At 39.9% G+C, this 21,414-nt stretch overlaps 1 protein-coding gene across 1 annotated transcript in view; it reads right to left on the reverse strand.

Moving 5' to 3' along the window:
* Window positions 1-1,073: 1,073 nt before the first annotated feature.
* The window catches only part of LOC142661988 (chondroitin sulfate proteoglycan 4-like), a 46,932-nt gene continuing 26,591 nt past the window's right edge, over window positions 1,074-21,414 (reverse strand). Inside the window, exons 3-10 of the mRNA XM_075839781.1 lie at window positions 16,497-20,045; window positions 14,372-14,842; window positions 12,490-12,666; window positions 11,656-11,854; window positions 10,688-10,819; window positions 9,154-9,323; window positions 5,177-5,360; window positions 1,074-5,094 (exon numbers count right to left, since the gene is read on the reverse strand). Of these exons, the coding sequence (XP_075695896.1) occupies window positions 3,062-5,094; window positions 5,177-5,360; window positions 9,154-9,323; window positions 10,688-10,819; window positions 11,656-11,854; window positions 12,490-12,666; window positions 14,372-14,842; window positions 16,497-20,045 (6,915 nt within the window). The 3' untranslated portion in view covers window positions 1,074-3,061. The remainder of the gene's footprint in view (window positions 5,095-5,176; window positions 5,361-9,153; window positions 9,324-10,687; window positions 10,820-11,655; window positions 11,855-12,489; window positions 12,667-14,371; window positions 14,843-16,496; window positions 20,046-21,414) is intronic.

Consider the following 21,414-nt stretch of genomic DNA (forward strand, 5'->3'; position numbering starts at 1 on the left):
GGCAGCAATGTAAAAAATAATTATTCAATATACGCCACTTTATTACCTATTATTTATATGGCGCCAACAACTTGCAATGTATTATAATATTAACATAACAGATGCATTCTGCATCATGTGAACTCACATAAGGACTTCTAGTGCACTAGTGAACTTCCTTTCCTTCCAGCAATGACACGGCACAGTTTCTGCTGAGCTCATTGATTATGGCAGACACTGTGAATCACAAGTTCTCATTCATGGTCTACACTTCCTTTTATAAAAACTCCAGTCGTGTTAAACCACTTATAAAAAAATTGAATATGGGCTCCACCTAGTGTTCAAGGTTGGCAATGACACACATAGAAATAATTTTTTTTTCAGAACGGATTTTCTGCCATGTACAAGCAGGGTTAAAAATGCTAAAAACAAAAAAAAGAAATTGCAATATACTTAATGTATTTATTCCGCCACTAACCAAATCTGGTCCCAGTCCTTCTGGTTTACATATTGAACGCAATCACGTGGTGTCCATCGACCACCATGTGATTGCGACGGCCAATCAAGCCATATAAAGAGGGAGACAAAAGGGAGGTGTGATGGGATTTACACCAGATATTTTATAAATGTTCCAACTAAATATTTGGCTACAGAGTTCAACAGTTCGTTTTTTCCTACTTTAGATTACGGTGCAGTGAATGTTGTAAAAAGAACACTAAAAAGAACACTTCCCAGAATACAAAACAGAGTAAGGCTTCATTCACACGACAGGGTCCGAGTGTCGGCCGGGAAAATCGGCCGTTTTTCCCGGCCGGTTTGCATCCGTTCCGATTCCGTTCCGTGTTGCCGTTTGTACCGGCCGATTTGCATCCTTTTTTTTCCCTGTCCGTTTTAGACTCCTGTAGGTGATGCCACCCAGCCCCCTGCAGGTGATGCCACCCAGCCCTCTGCAGGTGATGCCATCCAGCCCCCTGTAGGTGATGCCACCCAGCCCCCTGTAGGTGATGCCACCCAGCCCCCTGTAGGTGATGCCACCCAGCCCCCTGTAGGTGATGCCACCCAGCCCCCTGTAGGTGATGCCACCCAGCCCCAGCTAGTAAAACAGCTAGTAAAACAAGTAAACACGCCCAGTTAAAAACACAAAAAAAACACGCCCACTTGTCCATTTCAAAGCTCATTTGCATAAATATAAAATAGCTCATAACTTGGCCAAAAATGAACGTTTTTAAAAAAAAACAAAAAAACGTTACTGTTATCTACATTGCAGCGCCGATCACATGCAATAGGAGATAGGGATTTGAGAATCTGGTGACAGAGCCTCTTTAACTTTATATCAAGTCTCGCTTTGTTTTGCTATGATGAAAAAGCAATAATGTTTATATATCCCAATGTTGGGTCCAGAGCAAAAGGAAAGTGAATCAAACAATGTAAAATGTAGATGTCAATTCAATGTCTGAGGAATATAACTTGATTTATGCGCCCTTCATAACACAGCGGCCATTTTCACACTAATACTGAATAAATATATACACACACAAATATAAAAAGTAATACAAATATTACACTTCTCATGTAATGAATGAGGAATAAATATCAACACAAATACAGCAGTTTATAATGACATTTAAAAAGCCCAAAAAAGTGTAAATTGAATGTAAAAAAGACACAAATCAAATGTTATAAAACCAGCACAACAGACATTGTAAAGTTTAAAGTAATACAAAGTACTTTTCCAAGATCCGAGTGGATTTTCAGAAAACCCCTTTACTAAACAGGGTGTCAGGAAATAATAAACTTTTAAATATACTCAAGATTTTGAAAAATACTCTTTCTAGCACCACTGCCCAATGTTTCTCTCGCGACTGATCCTCCAGGGAGTGACACCACATCTATTGAGACATATCACATGATTATGGCAGCCAATCATGGCATGGCCCTGTGAACGCAACAAAGGGCCATGTTGTGACGTCACTACCCAGAGGTCCGTCAATGAACAGGACCCATCCGTTCCCAAAGGACCAGCGGCAGTATAAGGAGCGGGCCATTTTCACAGTAAGCCAATTACCCTAAGAATGTTGGGGGGGGGGGGTCAGATTATTTGGAGGAAATCCAAGCAAACAGAGAGAGCATGTTGCCTTGGCTGGAGTCAAACCCAATGGCCCAATTGGGGCAAGGCTGCAGTGCTTACCATGGAATGCCACTTTTTCATGGCAGGAAAACGTAGAGAAAAGCTTGGTTTGTATACTTGCCAAGCCTCATTGACCTTCTCTGCTCCCAGCAACAATTCTCCGTTAAGACAAAGATATGTGTAATTTAAGATAGAAGGATTGCTTTATAAGCAACCTCATAAAATACTGTGGTTGTAAGGTAGTGTATTCCAACCAACCAGTCGGTCTAAAATGATTCAGCTGCTCTGCTGAATCCACACTATTTTCTGAAGCTTTATCGGTACAAAATTCTGCACTGATTAGTGGGAGATTACAAATTTTCTGCATTCTTCTTATACATTGAACTCCATTATAAAACAGTATGCAGTAAATTCCTATGCTCCCTCAAGTGGTGGCAGCAAGCAGCCAGAATGAATATTTTTTAACTATGTCTATGCTGGGTATATAAAGTTATTAAGAAAAACGGAGCTCCAAACGCTATCAAGATATGTGATAAAGTTGATCAACGAAGAATGTTGGACCTAAAGAAAATACATGGTGATAAAATGTGGAGATTCTCTTCACCTTGATCAGCACTGTGATGAAAGTAGAGAAGGGGGAAAAGCATTTTGGCAACTATGAAGCCTTGCCATTTCCCACATTTAGCCTGTGCTATAAACTCAATGTTTTCTAAAAAAAAATACATTTCAGTGAAGAACCGCCTTACAGAGAACAGTATCAGTAGGCTGCACTAAAAGCATGAAGGAGGTAGGCAAATTGAGTTGAAGTCACTAACTATTCCAGCATATCTTCTTCATCGTACATGGTGTGACTAAATAAATATACTGGTGATTACTTCAGTAAATACCAAAATTACACATATTTATAAAATATGTCTCCTATGTAACGATAATTTTGGACATAGACATAGTGGTCTATACCCAGTATTGATTGTTTTTAAGTGTTGGATTAGTCTTCCGACAATGATCTAACATTTCCGGATCCATTTGCAGCCATGAGTTCTTTAGAGCATCGACTACCAAGGAGGGAGCGGAGTTTGTACGTAAGTGTTCATGTCTTGATGGCAGTAACGGGCTTACAGAGCAATAGTCATTGGCTTTTTGCAGAAGGGTTACGGTCACGGTTGGTACAGTGGCACTTCGCTCTGTATATGGGGAAGGCACTTGAGGTACCATGCTATAGGAATGACTTCTAACGTGTGGTGGAGCCTTTTTTGCCTTCCGTTTCCTAAGAAGGAACAAGACAATGAGGATGATAACAAGCAGAATAGCAAGAACTACCAGTGGAATAATAATAGAAAGAGGACTGGGTTGATGAAGTTCAGCTTTTGGAGTAATTGTGAACAGTTTAATTGTAGTTTCTCTTATGGAAGAGGTGGTGGGTGCTACAGATGAGATGGGTTCTTCAAATTTTTGGATTCCCCAACGATTGCGGTTACCGAATCGCTTTACAGGAAGCTCTGTTAAGTTTTTATTCAGCCAGCGATTTGTTGTCCTTCTTTCGTAACCCAGAGTGGTATAAGAGGGAGCAGAGGAGCTGACTGAAGGAGTTTTTAAAGTTGTGGTAGTTTCTACAATGAATTGTTCATAAGGGACAACAGAATATGTGAAGTATCCCAAAGCAGATGGCACTCCACGTGCTTTAAGCATAAAAACAAAGGAATCATTCAACATTTCCTGGTCTGTAACGTTAGCGTCAACATACAATGATATAAGTCCTGCATCAATATCACTTTGCTTGAACAGTTCAATATCTGTATACAAATCTTTTTTAAACATTTTCCTCTGAATTTTTCCATGAATTGGTGGATTAAGTATGTGGTATTCCGGGTCACTGTTGGTCAAATTTCCCAGTTCAGTTGCATCCAAATCCATAGTCTTTAAAGTGTACACTAGGCCAATAGGGATTTTGAAGCCAGGTCCACTATTTACTAAGGGGACCACTGTAATGTTCACTCCATGTCCGGTAAGATTGGTTTCCGAAGTGAAGATAAACATCTCAAGACTATCTTCAGATACGGTCAAGTTTTTGATATGGTACGTTACTTTCCCCATGTCTATATCGGATTGGTCAAACTTCATCACAGGTATACCATCAAGCATGAAGATACCGAATCTAGGAGGCTGTGATACTTCATAACTGATGACCGTATCCTTTCCATCTGTTGTTGCCGCTAGATTACTATTCGAGAGTGTCAAAAATGTTTGTCCTTGTGAAAGGATCAGATTGGTTTTGTTAACCAGGATAATAGAGACGGGTATAACATCCAGGTTGAAGAGTTTATACAGTGGTTTATGTTTACCATCGGTCACGCTGAAATAAAATACTCCAGGGCTCGAACTTCCATCTTGTACAAACCACAAGTCCCCATTATTTATGTCAGCCTGGGTAAAAGACTGGACGGAAGCATTGAGATTTTCAGATCTTGCCAAGTAACCATTATTTGGCATGCTAATAATTGTATATTTTAGATCTTCGGGAGGATTATCCAGATCTTCAACTTTTAGGTTTTCCGGACCCAAGGCCATCATTCTTCCTTGCAACACTGTCAAACTGGGTCGCTTTGTCTTTAGCTCAGGTGCTTGGTCGTTAACCAGAATCACAGTAATATTGAATCGCTCTTCTATCACGTCCATGTCCGGCTTCACTGCCGATTTGCTTTTTAAATTTAACCATGTGGCAAAGGTGAAGTTATCTGTAGGCAACTCTGCTCCATCATGTACATAAGTAATCCCAAATTTACTGATTATGTATTGAGAGAAGTTTGGCTTTTCTATAGTAATGTTTCTGTCTCCGACAACGATCACACCATGTTTGGGCAAAGAGGTCACCTGAAACCAGACTTCGTAGGAGGAACGTTGGGATTCTGGCAGTCTGGCTAAAAGATTTGACCCATCTAACTTTGTTTTGTCTATTTGTACTTTTCCTCCTTCCACAACAGAAGCACCTGGCAAAGGTAAATGAAACAAACTTAGAAATAGAGCATGCAAATTGTGCAAGGGGGAGGCTGGTTTTCAAGTTGTGCTTACCTGTATTGGCAGTAAGGCGAGTGAATCTGCTGGGATCACTGATCTCATATGATACTGTGATCAGGAACACTTGCATTTCCAGAACAGCTGGGGGAGAGGATACTGTGAAAGTAAAGGAATCCTGCATACTCCACACCAATGCTTCTGTAAGCGTGGGCTCATACAGAATTTTTCCCTCATTGATCTGAAAAAGACAAAACAACACACGACAGCATATACAAAATCAGCAACATACAGAATCCTTAGATTCTTTAACCTACAATTTCATCGTCTCTAGGTAACAACCCAAAAAACATTGAGATATAATCAACATTGCACCACAACAACTATCCTGTAAGGTCCAAGGCCCCATGCCCAGTTCCGTTTTTTCCTTCAGTGTGCTAGCCGTTTTTTTGGTGGCTAGCACACTGACCCATTCATTTCAATGGGGCCATGCACACTTCAGTTTTTTTTGACGGTCCCGTTGTTCCGCTCCGACAAATGTAGAGCATGTCCTACTTTGGTCCACGATTCCGTGACCGTGGGGTCCATACAAGTCAATGGGTCCGTCAGAAAAACTGAAGGCACACGGAAGGCATCCGTGTGCTGCCCGTGTGTGACGGAGCCGTTGCCTAGCAACGGCCGGGCAGAAGTAAACGGATAGAGATATTGCACTGCACTAATCGGCAGCCCCTTCTCTATCTGATCAGTGCTGGCTAGAGAGAAGGGGCAGCCATTTCGGGCAGAGCGATAGAGAGAAAAAGAAGTTCATACATACCCAGGCTATTGTCTTCGTGACTCGTCCCTCTTTTGACATCCAGTCCGACCTCCCTGGATGACGCGGCAGTCCATGTGACATGGTATGAAACGTTATCCCAGGAGGCCAGACTGGAGGAAGAAGCAGGGAGTTCTGGGTAAGTATAAACTTATTTTTTTCTGAGTTTAGGTTTTTGAAGGAAACATTAGAAATCTATATTGTGAGCGCCACGCATGGTACTCACTGTCCAGCGGTAGTCCCTGTCCAGGGTGCTGAAAGAGTTACTGCCGATCAGTGCAGCCACTTCTCTATATCCAGCACTGATCGTAACTTTCAGCAACCTGGACAGTGACTACCGCTGAACAGCGAGTACCATGCGCGGCGCTCGGAAACGGAAACACGGAAGTGTACATGGAGTACACACGGGAACCACACTGATCCAATAACGGACACATGGATCCCTGAAAACAGCCGTGAAAACTGTGATGGAAGTGTGCATGAGGCCTTATAGTTGTAAACAATCCATAGAGTGAATAAAGAAACATTATAGCAGTTAAATGGGTTTCATGTTTTCTTTTTCAAGGCCTCTGAATCTCATCTAAATTGAGTACTACATCCATTCTAGATAATCATATGCAAGCTAAAAAAAATCAGCAGCAAAAATCTCTCTCCAGTCCTAATAGTTTGCTACAATGCATCAGTGCAGGTAAAATATCAGCCTGGAGTCTGGGATTGTCCAGTCTGGATATAAAAGTATCCACCTCTCATTTGTGAAAAGTTTAAGGTCGGTTTTCAGCCTCTGGTTTTTTTCATTTACTGACACCAAATAGATATTTAAAAGGGTGAAGAAATGAAACAAAAGTACGGTAGTTTAGAAAGTTACCAAACTCTTCATAATACAATGATTTACATAAAACCCATTTAAAATGTCGACTCTTGCAGCAATTTTTTTTTTTATTGCTCCGATGCATCTCATATGAAAAAAATTTAAATGGTATCATTCTGGAATACCTATAACGCATTCATTAACTTTGATTACATTTTTTGGGGGGGGGTATTTCCAGCCATACTTTTTTATAAATAACATTTTGACTTTATTATACAGGTTGTTCTGCTTACGCCAATACCAGATATGCCCACTTTTTTTTTTTATATTTGACTACTTTTGCATAATAAAAGCATTTTCCAATAAAAAAAAAATATTTTTATACACATTGCCGCATGTAGAGCGATACCTCTAATTTTTTTCGGTCTTCCTTTTTTTTAGGGCTTGATTTTGTGGTAATATTTTTTAATGGTACTATATTGAGGTACCGTATTTTTCCCTATTCTGACTTCTTTTTTACGTCGTTCTCCATGTGGTATATAAAAAAAAAAAACATTCTACGAGTCGTAACAAATGGAGCATTACTAAATATGTATATCTTTTTATTTTCACGATAGAAGTGTATTTTTAATGGGGGAAAAATTATTTTAATTTTTTTAAATTTTTTTTTATGGAATACAAACCAGTGAATTAACTGGTTGCCGACACAGGACGAGTATGCTCGTCCTGAGCGGCGAGCACTTCGCGCATTAGGACGAGCATACTTGTCCTGTGTGACAGCCGTCTCTACGCGCGCGATCGAGAGCGGGGCAACGGCTGTAATACACAGCCACGGCCCCGCTCTGACAGCGGAGAGGAGAGAAACATCTTCTCTCCGCCGTTAACCCTTTGAACGCCGCGATGAATGCAGATCGTGGCGTTCAAAGAGGGGGGACTGCACTTTGATCGCGTCACTGAAAATAACGGTGACGCAATCAAAGCCCACAACTCATATGGCCAGACAGCCCAGGGTCCATTGAAGGAACCCCAGGGCTGTCTGAACATATTTCCTGTTGTTAGGGCATACTGAGGTATGCCCTAACAACTGCCTGTGTACAATCAGTAACAGGCTAATGTACTGGCATATAGATCTATGGATCTATGCCAGTACATTACAGTTACAAAATCAAAATGATAAATCCCTTTATGGGATTAAAAAAAAAAAAGTTAAATGAATGTAAAAAAAAAAATTAATGATCAATAAATAAAAAGTAAAATAAATACACAGAAACACACATTTTTTATAATAAACTTTTTAAAATATAAGTCCCAAAACATGAAATAATATAGACATATTTGGTATCGCCACGACCGTAACAACTTGTACAACAAATGTATAACATTATTTATGATGATCGGTGTATGGTGTAAAAAAAAAAAAATATTAAAACTGCAGCGGAACTGATTTTTTTCTGCATTTTCGCCAAAATAAAATGTATAGAAATTAAACGAAAAAAATGGTACCTACATAAAGTACAACTCGTCCCGCAAAAAAAGTCTCATACAACTACATCGTACAAAAAATAAAAGAGTTATGAGCGTCGGGATGCAAAGAGGGGAAATGTAAAAAAATTGCTCTGTCCTCAAGGCCAAAATTGGCCTTGTCCTTAAGGGGTTAATGAAGGATAAATGGACTGGGTTTTGAACTACGCCTTGTGTGGTGAAATTTGGTCTTATTTCAGTGAAAAGCAAGATTAAACAATGCAGTGGCTTATATAGAAGAGAGAGGGCATTATGGCAAAGACCAAAATGGGTCCCAAATTATGTTGCTAGGTTACCCCCCCACCTACTCCCCAGCAGATGCTGGATGCCTGAAGGCGCCACTTACCTGCAGTAAGCTCCAAAGCCCTACCAAGTGACGGCTGCAAGCAGACAGAATTTCATAATTGAAACCCATGTCTATGCATGGGACTTGGAGCTCAGTTTTAGAAATATCTAACCGCTATAAAGATATATTGAGAAACTACTCAGAATAGCTTGATGGTTCTAAAAAAGACATAAAATTTTAAGAGAACAACGTACATTTACAAATCGAACCCAGAGAACTAGTTGTTTTTGGTGCACATCCACTTCTGATAATAACGTCACAACGTACAAACTTAAGGCCCGATCATTGCCCTGTGTAAACCGAGCAGCGATCAGCCAACGAACAAGTCAACGCTCGTTCATTGGTTGATTTAATCTTTTCTTCCCTGAAAGTCATCGTTGTGGGTCGACACTATGTAAAACATATAGGGACCGTATGATCATATACCCAATACAGCTTACGTTGGCCCGTGTAAAGGGTCTTTAAATAAGCACTGATTGACCTGTTATTATCGGTGATCAGTGCTTGTTATGGCATATATCTGCCCACGTAAATCCACCTATACTCACCATCTCTTGTGTAAAGCTGGAAGCCTCCTCTGTAGCATTTTCTTGAATAAACTTTAAGATCTTCCCATGCTTGGGAGAAGTAGTGATGTGAAAAGTTATAGACCGGTTACTTGGATTGTTATCATTGGTTACAGCTGTTAATACATCAGAAGATATTGTTCTTCTCAATCCTGTAAAGAACAACAACATTTTTAATCAAAAAACTATCAATGGTTTAAAAAAATATTTATTTGGTAGAAGTAAGAAGTGCTGGCTACAAAATATTACCAATACGTCACATGTAGGCAAGGCCATCTAAAAAGGGGATGTAACGGAAACTCCATTACCAGCAATGTCACCTGTAATGATTTCATAGTGTAGACTACACACACAGTTCATAAAGACATCAAAACAACCTCACACAGCTCAGGAATGTCCAAAAATTCAGAACATTACTCTTTATGCGAAGAATGGGTCAATGCTAAAATATAAAAATTGAAGTGATTCCCCACCTAAATTCACAGGGAAAAAGAAGCAATTTGATCTTATAAGATGGTAACTATTGTCCAGTTAGTGTAAAGCATCTGCTTCTTTATAAGTTTTTGTTTTTTTTTTAATAAAAAGGCCACAATCATTTGACACCAAATCTTATGAAGATGCCATACACAGATAGATTCGGACATTGCTGGGATGGGATGGGATCACTCTTGCATTAGAATATCACCAGTAAACTAGGGTTGTCACGATACCAGAATTTGGACTTCGATACCGATACTTTGTGTAGCATTGCGATTTTTTATACCAAAACGATACTTTGCCAACAATAAACAATAAAAAAAAAAGTTCTCGGTTATTCTCTATGACATGCTGTATTTCAGTTTATGATCTTCACGTACCATCCATATTTAGGACCTGCGTGCCCACTGCCTTATCTGATGTTTGTATACCAATGTGATGTTTTTTTGTTTCTCTTTTGTATGCCTTATGTCTTTCCTATCCTTATTTTATGCCTCAGCAATATCACTAGGATTGGCTGGGTTCTGGCTACTGCGTAGTTTACCTCAGTGACCAGGCGGTAACAAAAATAAAAAAAAATCCTATTTACATAATGCAGATTTGAGAGGAGCTATTTCTAGGCATGCTGCATTTTTATAAGCTAAATTGTGAAGCAATCATTGCTCAAAAATAAAACATTAGCTGTCCTGAAAACTTGTCAGTCACTTATGTTCCTGTACTCTTCTTCTTGTAGCTATATCCAGAAAGATGATAAGTTACAGCAGACATTTTTAACAGGTGCGGATCTGTAGTTTTGTCACAGCGTCACCCAACCATCAAAGAAATGAAAAGTCCCAGCTTCCCCCTCAGCGCCTCCTACTGGGTTATAAACTAAATTCAAAATCAGTATCTGATCTATGACATACTTCGAGTGAAAAACGAAATAGTTAGGTTCTAGAGAGGGGCATTTCCACAAGATTTTTCATACCAGAGGAGATCTGCTTTAATGAATGAAGCAAGGACCCATCTAAACACTGAAGTGTGATGTTACCATAATTACCTGGAAAAACTCCCAATCCTTTATTCATTTCTATGTCAATGACAAGCGTCCTTGCTGTGATACTAAAAATTTGCCGTGGTGCAAAGTTTAGACCATCTGTAACCTGGAAGTTGAAACCTCCAGACATGGCACCTGATAAAAGGAAAAACAGGATGTATTGTTAACACGTCAATTAATAAACACACAATATAATCTCAAAACTGCTTCAATATCACTAGCGCTGGAATAAAAACATGGTGTACATCTAAATCATCATCCACTTTTTAAGCTATTTAGTATTTGGACATGGGTATCTATTGTTACAAGAATTATAGGGTTATTCCCATCTTAGGCCCCATGCACACGACCGTAAAATAACCTCTGTTTTTGCGGACCGCAATTGCGGTCCGCAAAAACGGAGCCATTCACTTTCATTGAACATCGACACCTTTCCGTAGCACTACGGAAGTGTGTCCGTGCCGTGGAAATGTTCCGGGAATTATGGAACATGTCCGTTCTTTCGCATTTTGCGGGCCGTGCTCCCATACTTTGTATGGGAGCACAGCCCGGAAATGTGGCTGTCAGTCAGCGGCCGGCCGTGCCCGCAATCGCGGGCCGTGATTGCGGGCACGGTCGTGTGCATGGGGCCTAAGACATTCATGGCATATTAATGTCTGATAGATGTTAAGAACTAGGGTTCTCTGACTCCCTTCCCGTCTGTTGAGACGCCCGCCAGCACTGGCGAAAATCACTTTTATCTGGGTTATGGAAACACCCGAGCACTCCATGACTCCAATAGAAGAGAATGTGCGTCCAAGAGGTGGGATCTGCATCAGGAATTGGTGACATAAAATGTTGAAGATGGGAATAACACTTTAAGACATTCTGAAAACACTGTCACATTGTAAAAGAAAAAAAAAAAAGTATAAATAAATACAATTTGGAATAATATGGACATTTAAGTGCTTGAAAACATCATCATGGCTTACCACGGTGTACAAACACCAAATGACCGTCATTTATGTGCTGCTGGGTAAAATTGAGAATGCTTTTATCTGGATGGGATTTGAGGGCTACATGACCATTGCTTGGTGGTGTAATAGAGAACACGAGATCCTCAGGGGAGGAGTCCCTATCATCAGCAGATAGATCATTGGTTGTCACTTCCGTCACAGAGCTAACCCACACCTAGAAGAAAGAACAAACAAGTTTACATAATAGAAGCTAAGTCTGATGGGTCAAAGTGCTTTATTACTATTAAATGTTTTATATATAAGTGTTTCTTGCTCATTTAGCAGGTACCAGAAAGTAAAATCCCAATTAGACAATGCAATTAGACTCCAGAACCAAGGGATTATGAGAATCTGCAATGAAAGTTGCCCCAAGTAAAAATATTATTTATCATTGAGAAGAAAGAGAAAGTTCCGTTAGATGCACTTGGAGGAAAAGAAGTGTCTTGAGGTGTTTGGTTCAGTCCAACCTTTTGCTCCCAGTTATTAGCCAATTCAGGCTGAAGAAAAATAAGTTTTTTACGTTAGTCCTATTGGCCCTGTAAGTTTTAAATGGTACAGACATTGGTGGCATATCACTGTAGGAGTCTGACTGCTGTGATCCCCAGTGATGCTAGAAAGAAGTATGCCACTTCCACTTGTGTCTTTTGCTCTGCTTTTTTTCCCCAGAGATTGCATGGTCGGGCATTGAAATAGTCGCCAGGAGATGGAAGTAGCAAGACACTTTTTACGTTTTAGCAAAGTCACAGTGGTTAAACCCCCCAAAATAGAAAGAAAACCTGAAAAATGAAAAAGAAGAAAAAACAACCTTACCCGGAAAATCTTATTAACAGTTATAACTGGGAATTCATCATTTACGGGAGTGATGGTGACAAATATCGACTGCGGAAGACTTTGTTTGGAAAGCTCAGTATTGTTCACAGTGATGATAAAGTTATCCTGCAAGGTCTCACTGTCATCGTGGACATAATAAATCAGTTCTTGTTCCACCTTGAAAATTAAAAAGTAAAATAAAAAAACACTTGGCATAATCACATTATGACAACTTTTAGAGATTATTTTTTTTATCATTTCTCTTTGATATCAGAAACAAAAAAAACCTGTTCATTTCTGCTCAGCCCATAGTGTGTTACCAGACAGTCACAACAGAAGATATACAGCAAAGGCTAAAAGACATCCTATATTTAGAAAGAAAAAAAGGGCGGTACCCACTAAAGCACAATTGGTAACGAGGAGCGCCCCATCAGACGTCACCACAGAACTATGCCATCATCCTACCAATCACATTGATATCATGGTATTATTTAACAAGATAGAATGACAGAAATAAAATAAAAGGGCAACTATTAGGGGGGGGGGGGGGGGGAATAAAATAATGGGCTACTCTGCTCATTTCACATATGTAAAATATTAGTACTGTGACCCACAGTTATTTTGTTAGTTAAAGGCTATGTACACCTTTTATTGCAGCTAAAAAAAAAACCCAGACATGTTGCAACGAATAGTCTTTGTTAAAAATAACCTATCATTTTGTGGCCACAGCTCCCATGCAGACCCATGTGTCTCCATGCTTACCGACTACAAATGAACCCCGTGTGGCCCACAATTCTCTCTGTCACCTACAAATGAAAGGGAGTAACACATTACTGATGGATCAGGCAACACAAAGTTTGTTTCTAGTATACAACCATGGAGATGTATAGACCTGCATGGGAGCTGTAGACACAAAATTTTAGGACATTTTTAAATAAGACTATTTGCAATGGTGGTCCTCCGGCAACCAAAAAATAAATTAAAAAATCACGGGGAATTTATATAAAATAATAAAATCAGATGCAAACATTTGTGGCTAAGGCCTCATTCACACGGCAGGGTTTCCCGGCCGGGTGCCGGCCGTTCATAAATCGGCCGGCACCCGGCTGCATTAGGAATAATAGACCCCTAATGGGGCTATTCACACGACCGATTTTTTGACGGCCGGGAAAACCGGCCGCCAAAAAATAGGACATGCTCTATCTTCGCCCGGGTACCCGGCCGCCCGGCTCCCATAGAAGTCTATGGGGCCGGGTATTACACGGCCATCACCGGGATGTGTCCCGAGTGATGGCCGGGTTTTCCGGCGCTTGCGCTCGATCTCCTCCTCCTCACAGCGCAGAGTGCATGTGAGGAGGAGGAGTTGATGCCATTCTGACGAATGGCATCGCTGTACACTGTGTGGCAGGGCCGGGGTGTACAGCAGGTGGAAGGGAGCGCTGCGCTGGCTCCCTTCCCCTGCTTGTTTTAAAAGCACCCTGGCCCGGCAACACCTTCGATGGCGCCGCTAGCAGCTGCTGCTGCGGCTGCTACTACTGTAGCGACGCCACTATAGCAGAGCAGGGAGGCATCTCCCCGCTCTGCTATGTGCTAGCATCACTTTAGCTCCTTGAAGGAGCGGAATCCCCGTGTTTCCTGGACAGAGCGCTTGATGTCTCTGTCCATATCTGGGTAGTGACATCAGGGGAAACTCCTGAAGCGGAATCCCAGAACACATGGGGATTCCCCTTCAGGAGTTGCCGCTGATGTCACTGTCCGGATCTGCCGGGCAAAATGGCCGATTTTACCGGCCGACACTCGGGCTCGGGAACGACCCGGTCGTGTGAATCCCGCCTATTAAGTAAAAAAAAAAAAGAAGTCATATATGAAGAGAAGTTCTTGCCTGTTTCTTGGTAAATCTTGGTAACTTTATCCCAGGAAATCTTGTATTTTCCACATAACCATTTTTTGGTTCATCCAGTAGAACAAACTCAAAGTTGAGATCTTGAAAATGTTTGTTTGAGATACGTAAATGATCTTGGGTCAAGGCTTTGGCTGCTCCTTCCCTCACAGTTATGTTCTGGATCTCCAGTGGAATAAGAATTGGAATTATATCGACAGACACCATAATCCCACTTATCTCTCGCACACTGTTTGTCACGTCTAATGTAAAGTTGTCTTGTACCCGGCCAGCAGCAGTCTGTACATACTGAATGTTTCCTTGGTTGATATCCTGCTGGGTAAATGTGGTTATAGATTTAGGATCATCAGGAAAAAGGCCTTCAGTGGATTCAAATCTACGGATGTATCCATGTGATGGACTGCTTACTACAGAAAACACTATCTCGTTGGGTGCGTTATCTTCATGGACAACCTGAAATAAGAGGAATGAAAAACTTGAAAAAAAATGTTTATCACTCCAGAATATATCTGGTTTTAACAAACCAACAAAGACTAGGATATACTTTGTGGAAAATGGCACAGAGCCAAAATACAAGAAAAAAAAAAAAAAAAGTTTTGAGAAAACTTTTATTTTATGTTATGTTATTTTTTTGTTTTTATTGTAGGTAGACTTGTGTAATTACTTTTTATAGCAGCCTGCGAATGTGCAATACGTACAATATAATTATCCACATATATCTTGAAAGAGATATATGTAAGCTCCACTAGAGGGAGCACGAGATATCGCATTATTGTTTAGGAGACTGGTCCGAAAAACATTTATCACCTATCCACAGGGTAGGTGATAAAAGCTTTACTGCTATGGGCCCCACAACTGGGGGGACCCCAACCAATAAGTAGAATAGGGGACTCGAGCTGCCTGTTCATCCTCACTGCACAATTGCATTGAGGCGTTTGAATGGCGCAGTGGCTATGCATGCGCTCTGCCTCTCCCTTCAATGACTATGGGGCTGACTGTGACCGAAACAGTCAAAGGATGTACTCGGCTTTCTCAGCCATAGACACTGAATATAGAGGCAGTACACATCTTTGACCGATGTTCCATTCAAGCCATCCATTTCACTGGTGTGGTGACCCCTTTAAAAGGGGTTTTCCGCCTTGGATGTTCTCTACTTATTAGAAGCATCCATTGACAAGCGATCAAAATGTAATCTTTAGGGAAAACTGTCCGTAAGGGTTACATTTTTCCTGCCGCGCCGTCACAGGAAAAATTTAGCATCACAGTGTCCATTCAGGTCAATAGATTGCGTGTGTAATACAGGACAGGACAGGTCCTCCAGAGCAGGAGACGCTCTTTGTAACCGCTATCCACTCTGGCCAAAATAGGAGGACCCTGAACAGAATTCCAAAATAGGATATATTAGAATAGGTTTTCTACATTATACAACACGTTTAAATCCTCTCCTTGTAGAGGCCTCTGCATAGATTATATATAAAAAAAAAAAGAAAAAAAAAAAAAAAAAAAAAAGATGGCAGGTGGGCTAACACTTTTTGATCAAAATGTGCACTAAGAACCTCCCTATTTGTAAGTAGATTTAGCTTTAGTGCATATTTATTTATATTTAGTGGTTTAGGTAGCATTAGTGTTGCAGTGTGCTGTCGCCATTCTATGTCTGCTATATATATATATATATATATATATATATATATATATATATATATAAATAATTTAGGCCTTGTTCAGATCCCCGGTTTGTGATCTACGCTTAATGTGTATACCTACAAATTTTCCAGCCGGACATGAGGATTGGACCCATAGGGCTCTATTTACTCAAAGGAGCTTAAGAGTATTTTTGTCCTCCATCGAGTCCGTATGCCGCAAAAAAATAATAATAATATGGAGGTATATCTTAGCCCGCCATACGTCGTAACTAGCTTTACCTGGTGTATACATCAAATGGAGGGCAATAGCGTGATATGAACAGTCATATGCTCTTACGGGGGGGGGGGGGGGTTTGGACAACTAAGCTGTAAAAGTATAGCGCCTGGAAAGCTGCACCAATTTTTGAGATCGGCTGAGATTCAACAAAAATACAAAAAATAGCAACTTAATGTGGAGTACTCACTTGCAGCTTGTCTTTGCCTATTTTAACTGGCTTTCCTTCTTCTACTACAAGGCTGTGAAGACTCTGCACTGTTGGAAGTTTTTGATGACTTTCCAAATAGATACGAACTTTAATATCGACTTCCAGAGTAATTTTGTCAATTTTTACTGTAACGTTGACTGAGTCTACAAGATGACTGCTGTCATTGTGCTTGTAAACCACCAGGCTATTTTTCAGGTCTTGGTTGGTAAAGGATTCTTTTATCAAGTTCTGAATGTAAATTTTTCCATGTTTCGGTGGGGAAGAAACATAAAACAGAATGTCACGGTCACTTGCAACATACATATTAGTAGCAATGCTAAAATTGGTGGTTGTTAATATGTTCTCTTTGCCTTTTTGCACCAACAATCCCGTGTTGTTAATTATCTTTATGTAAGGGTCGGAGGCACTGACTTCCAGAAGTGAAGATGTGTAATGTTTTCCATCAGTTACAAACAAGACAAATCGACCGTAGTCCACTCCATGATGTATATAGAGGACACGGTTATTTTGCAAGTCCTCCTGGGTAAACTGATAGAGTTTTTTTGAAGTATCATTAGATAAAACAAGATCTCCGTTGGGAATACCTCGTCTGGTATAGAGCAATTGCCCATCATCAAAATCTGTGTCAGAGTCATGGTAGCACAAGTCCTCCAAAGTTACTAACTTCTTACCATTCCTAACCACGTGAAACAGCTTGTCAACTACACGGACGGGCTTCTCATCATTCCTCAGCTCTATGGATATATTAAAATAAATTTCTGTCTCCATGGGCGTTGTATCCAAAGCAACATTTTTGAGCTCCACAGGTAGAGAGGATGCAAGAATGACAAAGTAATCAGAAACAGTCTCGGAATTATCATGAACATACATAAGACGTTCACCCAAAATATCTTGGCTAGAGAATGTGGTTATATTTTCATAGTTTACAAGAGAATCTGAGAAATTAATGAGCTTTATCTTTCCATGGAGAGGACTTTTCAACACTCTGAAGGAAAAAGTTTTATTACTTAAGGTTTGTACAAAGAGTTTGTCTTTTGTTATGAGCCTTGTTTCACCCTCGGCTAACGACAAGCCTTTGTTAGTCAAAATAATACTGTTCAGGTCCGCTTTAATATTAAGGGTAAAAGAAAACGGTTTGGATTTCGCATATTTTGTGAACAATGTGAACTCAAAAGAATCCTGGGAATCTTCATGTGGTTGTTTTCTTAATACATACTCAATGTTTCCATCATTTATATCTGTCTGGCTGAACATGTCATCTTTGCGTAAAATGTTGTTTCTATTAAAAATCATTCCTCTGTTGGGCAAAGACTGCATCTTATAATAAATTATTGTGTCCTTTATATTCACTCCCTCTACCGCAGCTTGTAGGTTATCATAACCAAATGTAGCCTTTTTGCCATTTTCAATGGTTAAAGGAAAATGTTTCATCATTACATATTTGAGCCATTGGACTCTAATTGAAAAGAGCAGTTCTTCACTGGAACGGTTTGCTATGGTAACTTTAAATTTGAAGCTGTCCATTACATTATTTTCTTGAATTTCCTTAAAGGTATTAAGATATCGGATCCGGTCTCGCTCAAGAGATCGTTGAGTAAATGAGGCCATTGGCTTCCATTCATTTCCAGAACTTTTCCTCTGGATATGGCCGTACTTTGGCATCTCCGTAATGTCATATCTTATTTCCATGTCCTGATTCACTGCATTTGTTTCAACTGCTAAGTTGCTGGTCTTAAGGAACCCACTTGATCCTTGTATTACTTCAATTCCGGTGTTATTCACAATTTTATATTCTAAAGGAACAGCCAAAATTCTCAACACAACAGTGTTACTCACTTTATCACCATCATTAACCCTCAGCACAAGCCTTGTATTCTTCACCCCATGATGAACATAAAAAATATTTCCTTCAAGTAGTTCAGAATAAGAAAAAGTGGCAAGAGCTTTTTCTGGATCTTTCATGTTTTCTAAATATCCTGCATCTACATTGAGGTTGCCAAGAACTACCAGATTTAGATTTTGTGATTCTGTGTCCACATCTGAAATTTTTATCAGATTATCAGTAAGGCGTTTCCTAGAATTTTCAAGTAATGTGAATAAATTTCCCTCTGGTAGAGATAGTTCTGGCGCATCATTAGATGGTGTCACTGTGATGTTAAACATGTGAAGCCCTTCTCCTCGCAGATATAAGGGCATCTCATTCTTGCTATTTGTATCAACAGAAAAACTGAAATGATCACTTGTTCCCTCAGAGCCATCATGAATGTAACTAATTCGTCCATGCCACAGGTCGAGCAAAGTAAAAGTTCCCTTGTCTTGTTGCGAAGAAACATCTATTTTCAATTGCCCACGTGAAGGATACTCAACAACCTTAAATGAAACTTGCGACTGACGAAGTCCCAGTTGTTTATAATCCAAATTCAATTTGATATGTTTAGATAGTAAGGTGGCTTTGCTTCCTTCTGCTACCACTAAAGTATTAAGAATGAGAAAGTTATCTTTTTGATCTCTCTTGGGTATTATGGTAGTAACCATTAAAGCTGTAGGTGCCAGCGAGGTTATTTCTGAAGTTCTAGCTTGTAATGTTGGAACAGTGCTTGACACAACCTCAGTTTTACAACCAGGCGACACATCTTTCGTAGCCAAGGCATTCTTTAATCCAAACTTAACAGAGTTCACTTTAATGTTTTTAATGCACCCTTTAAATGATCCTCGTTTTGTATGCTTTCCAGAAAGCGTTGATAACCCTAACCTCCTTACATGGTCTCGAGAAGCATCATCAACGCCACCTACATACAAAGAACCATGTGTTTTAATATGGAAGGTGAGCAACGCTTTCTCAGTTTTTTCATTTAAAGTAAGATGAAGATGCCTTGAGGTTATTGTAAGTTTAATGTAATGCCATTTATTTTCACCTAGAGCACTTGAGGAATCCAAATGCACTACATTTTTGCCTTTCCCAATACTGGCTCTCAACACCCAGTCTACGATTTCTAGGGAAATAAAATCATCAGTTTTTCCTGAGTGATATAGCAATAAGCCTCCTCCAACTGTTGCTTGTACCAAACACTCCCAGACAGCTTCTTCCACAATGTTCCAACGAGGAAAAGCCAAGAAGGACTTAGAACTGAACAAACTGATGGGGTCGTCTTCACTTATGAAGAACTCATCACTACATCCTAGGGAAACCTCATGAACACTTTTCTGGCCAGGATATGGTCTTAGGGAAGTAAGCAACTCATACTCATTGAACACAACATCATCCAGACAACCTCTAAAATATTCATGTATGTCTTTTCGATATGCAACTTTTAGGTTTCCAAGTCCACCAACATAGAGGCCATGATCAATTTGAAGTTCATTTGCCCCACCAGGATTTAGAACACTAGATTTAATATTTGTATCGACCATTAGTGTCACTTCAGTGTTTTGATGGTCTAATTTAACCAAGTGCCAGTCCATGTCATCTAAACGAGGTCCTTGGTCGAGGAAAAGTAAATGTTCACCATTTCCAAGTCTCATTTTTGCCTGAGAGTATAAAAGCAAAAAAAATAATTTTTTATAGGATAACAAATTGAAAATGCAGTTAATATAATAATACAAAATACAAGACAGATAGGATTCAGGACGTGATATAGCGCTTTGCACTAATCATACACAGGATAGAGGGTGGTAAGCCTCAAACTCTGGTCAATTCGATAGGATGCCACTAACAATGTACTGCTCTACCTCCCAATACTACTCACCCTCCAAGGAGGTGGGCAAGAATTGTAGCTTGACCACATATCCACATAAGATATGCTGTACTGACTATCAAGGTAGGAAACAATTTAGTTGGCAAGCTTATGGACTACTAATTCAGGCTTAGGCAAGTATAGCTTCAATAATTCACTTTGAAAAACGAAAAGCTCAATATTCCGCTGCATTTTTTCGATTTCTAATGTTAATAAATGACTAGCAGAACTCCAAAAATATGAATGAGAAAAAATAAAAAACACTTGCCTATGCAGGGATATTTCGAACCTTGAAACGCTCCATATTTCGGCTGATGTTAAAAAAGTGTGGAGTTAAACAAAGGAAGCGGAGATTAATTTAAGTCAACATATAGAGTATTCTACTGTGTTAATCTTCTGCATAAGTATAATTAACTGCCCCGGAAGAAGCAAAACTCTTATCGGGCTATGTGCCTTTGGACTTAAAGTCTATGTACACCTACGAAAGGCTTTTTTTGTTTTAAGTTTTTTTTTATAAAAAGGTCAATCAGTGCGCTTTGTGCAACTTTATAATTCATTTTTATTAAAAAAAAAATATTTTTACTTTTTGAGATACAGCTGCCCTGTATTCTGTATACAGAGCAGCTATATTGTGTGCCAAGACCTGAATCTGTCAGGTCCGCGGGACTGACTGGTTCAGTGACAGTTAGATGTGATCAAGATCAGCTCGATCCGGCTTGTCAGAGAAATGCAGGATCCGCTCACACTGAACCAAGTCAGTCCTGTGTCTTTAAAGAGGCTCTGTCACCAGATTTTCAAACCCCTATCTCGTATTGCAGCAGATCGGCGCTGCAATGTAGATTACAGTAACGTGTTTTTTTTCTTCAAAAACGAGCATTTTTGGCCAAGTTATGAGCATTTTTATATTTATGCAAATGAGCCTTTCTTAAGTACAACTGAGCGTGTTTAAAGTTAAGTACAAGTGGGCGTGTATTGTGTGTGTACATCTGGGCGTTTTTACTTGTTTTACTAGCTGGGCGTTGTGAATAGAAGTGTATGATGCTGACGAATCAGCATCATCCACTTCTCTTCGTTAACACCCAGCTTCTGGCAGTGCACAGACACACAGCGTGTTCTCCAGAGATCACGCTGTGACGTCACTTCCTACCCCAGGTCCTGCATCG

Source organism: Rhinoderma darwinii, chromosome 1, assembly GCF_050947455.1.
Source record: "Rhinoderma darwinii isolate aRhiDar2 chromosome 1, aRhiDar2.hap1, whole genome shotgun sequence".
NCBI classification, from domain to species: domain Eukaryota; kingdom Metazoa; phylum Chordata; class Amphibia; order Anura; family Rhinodermatidae; genus Rhinoderma; species Rhinoderma darwinii.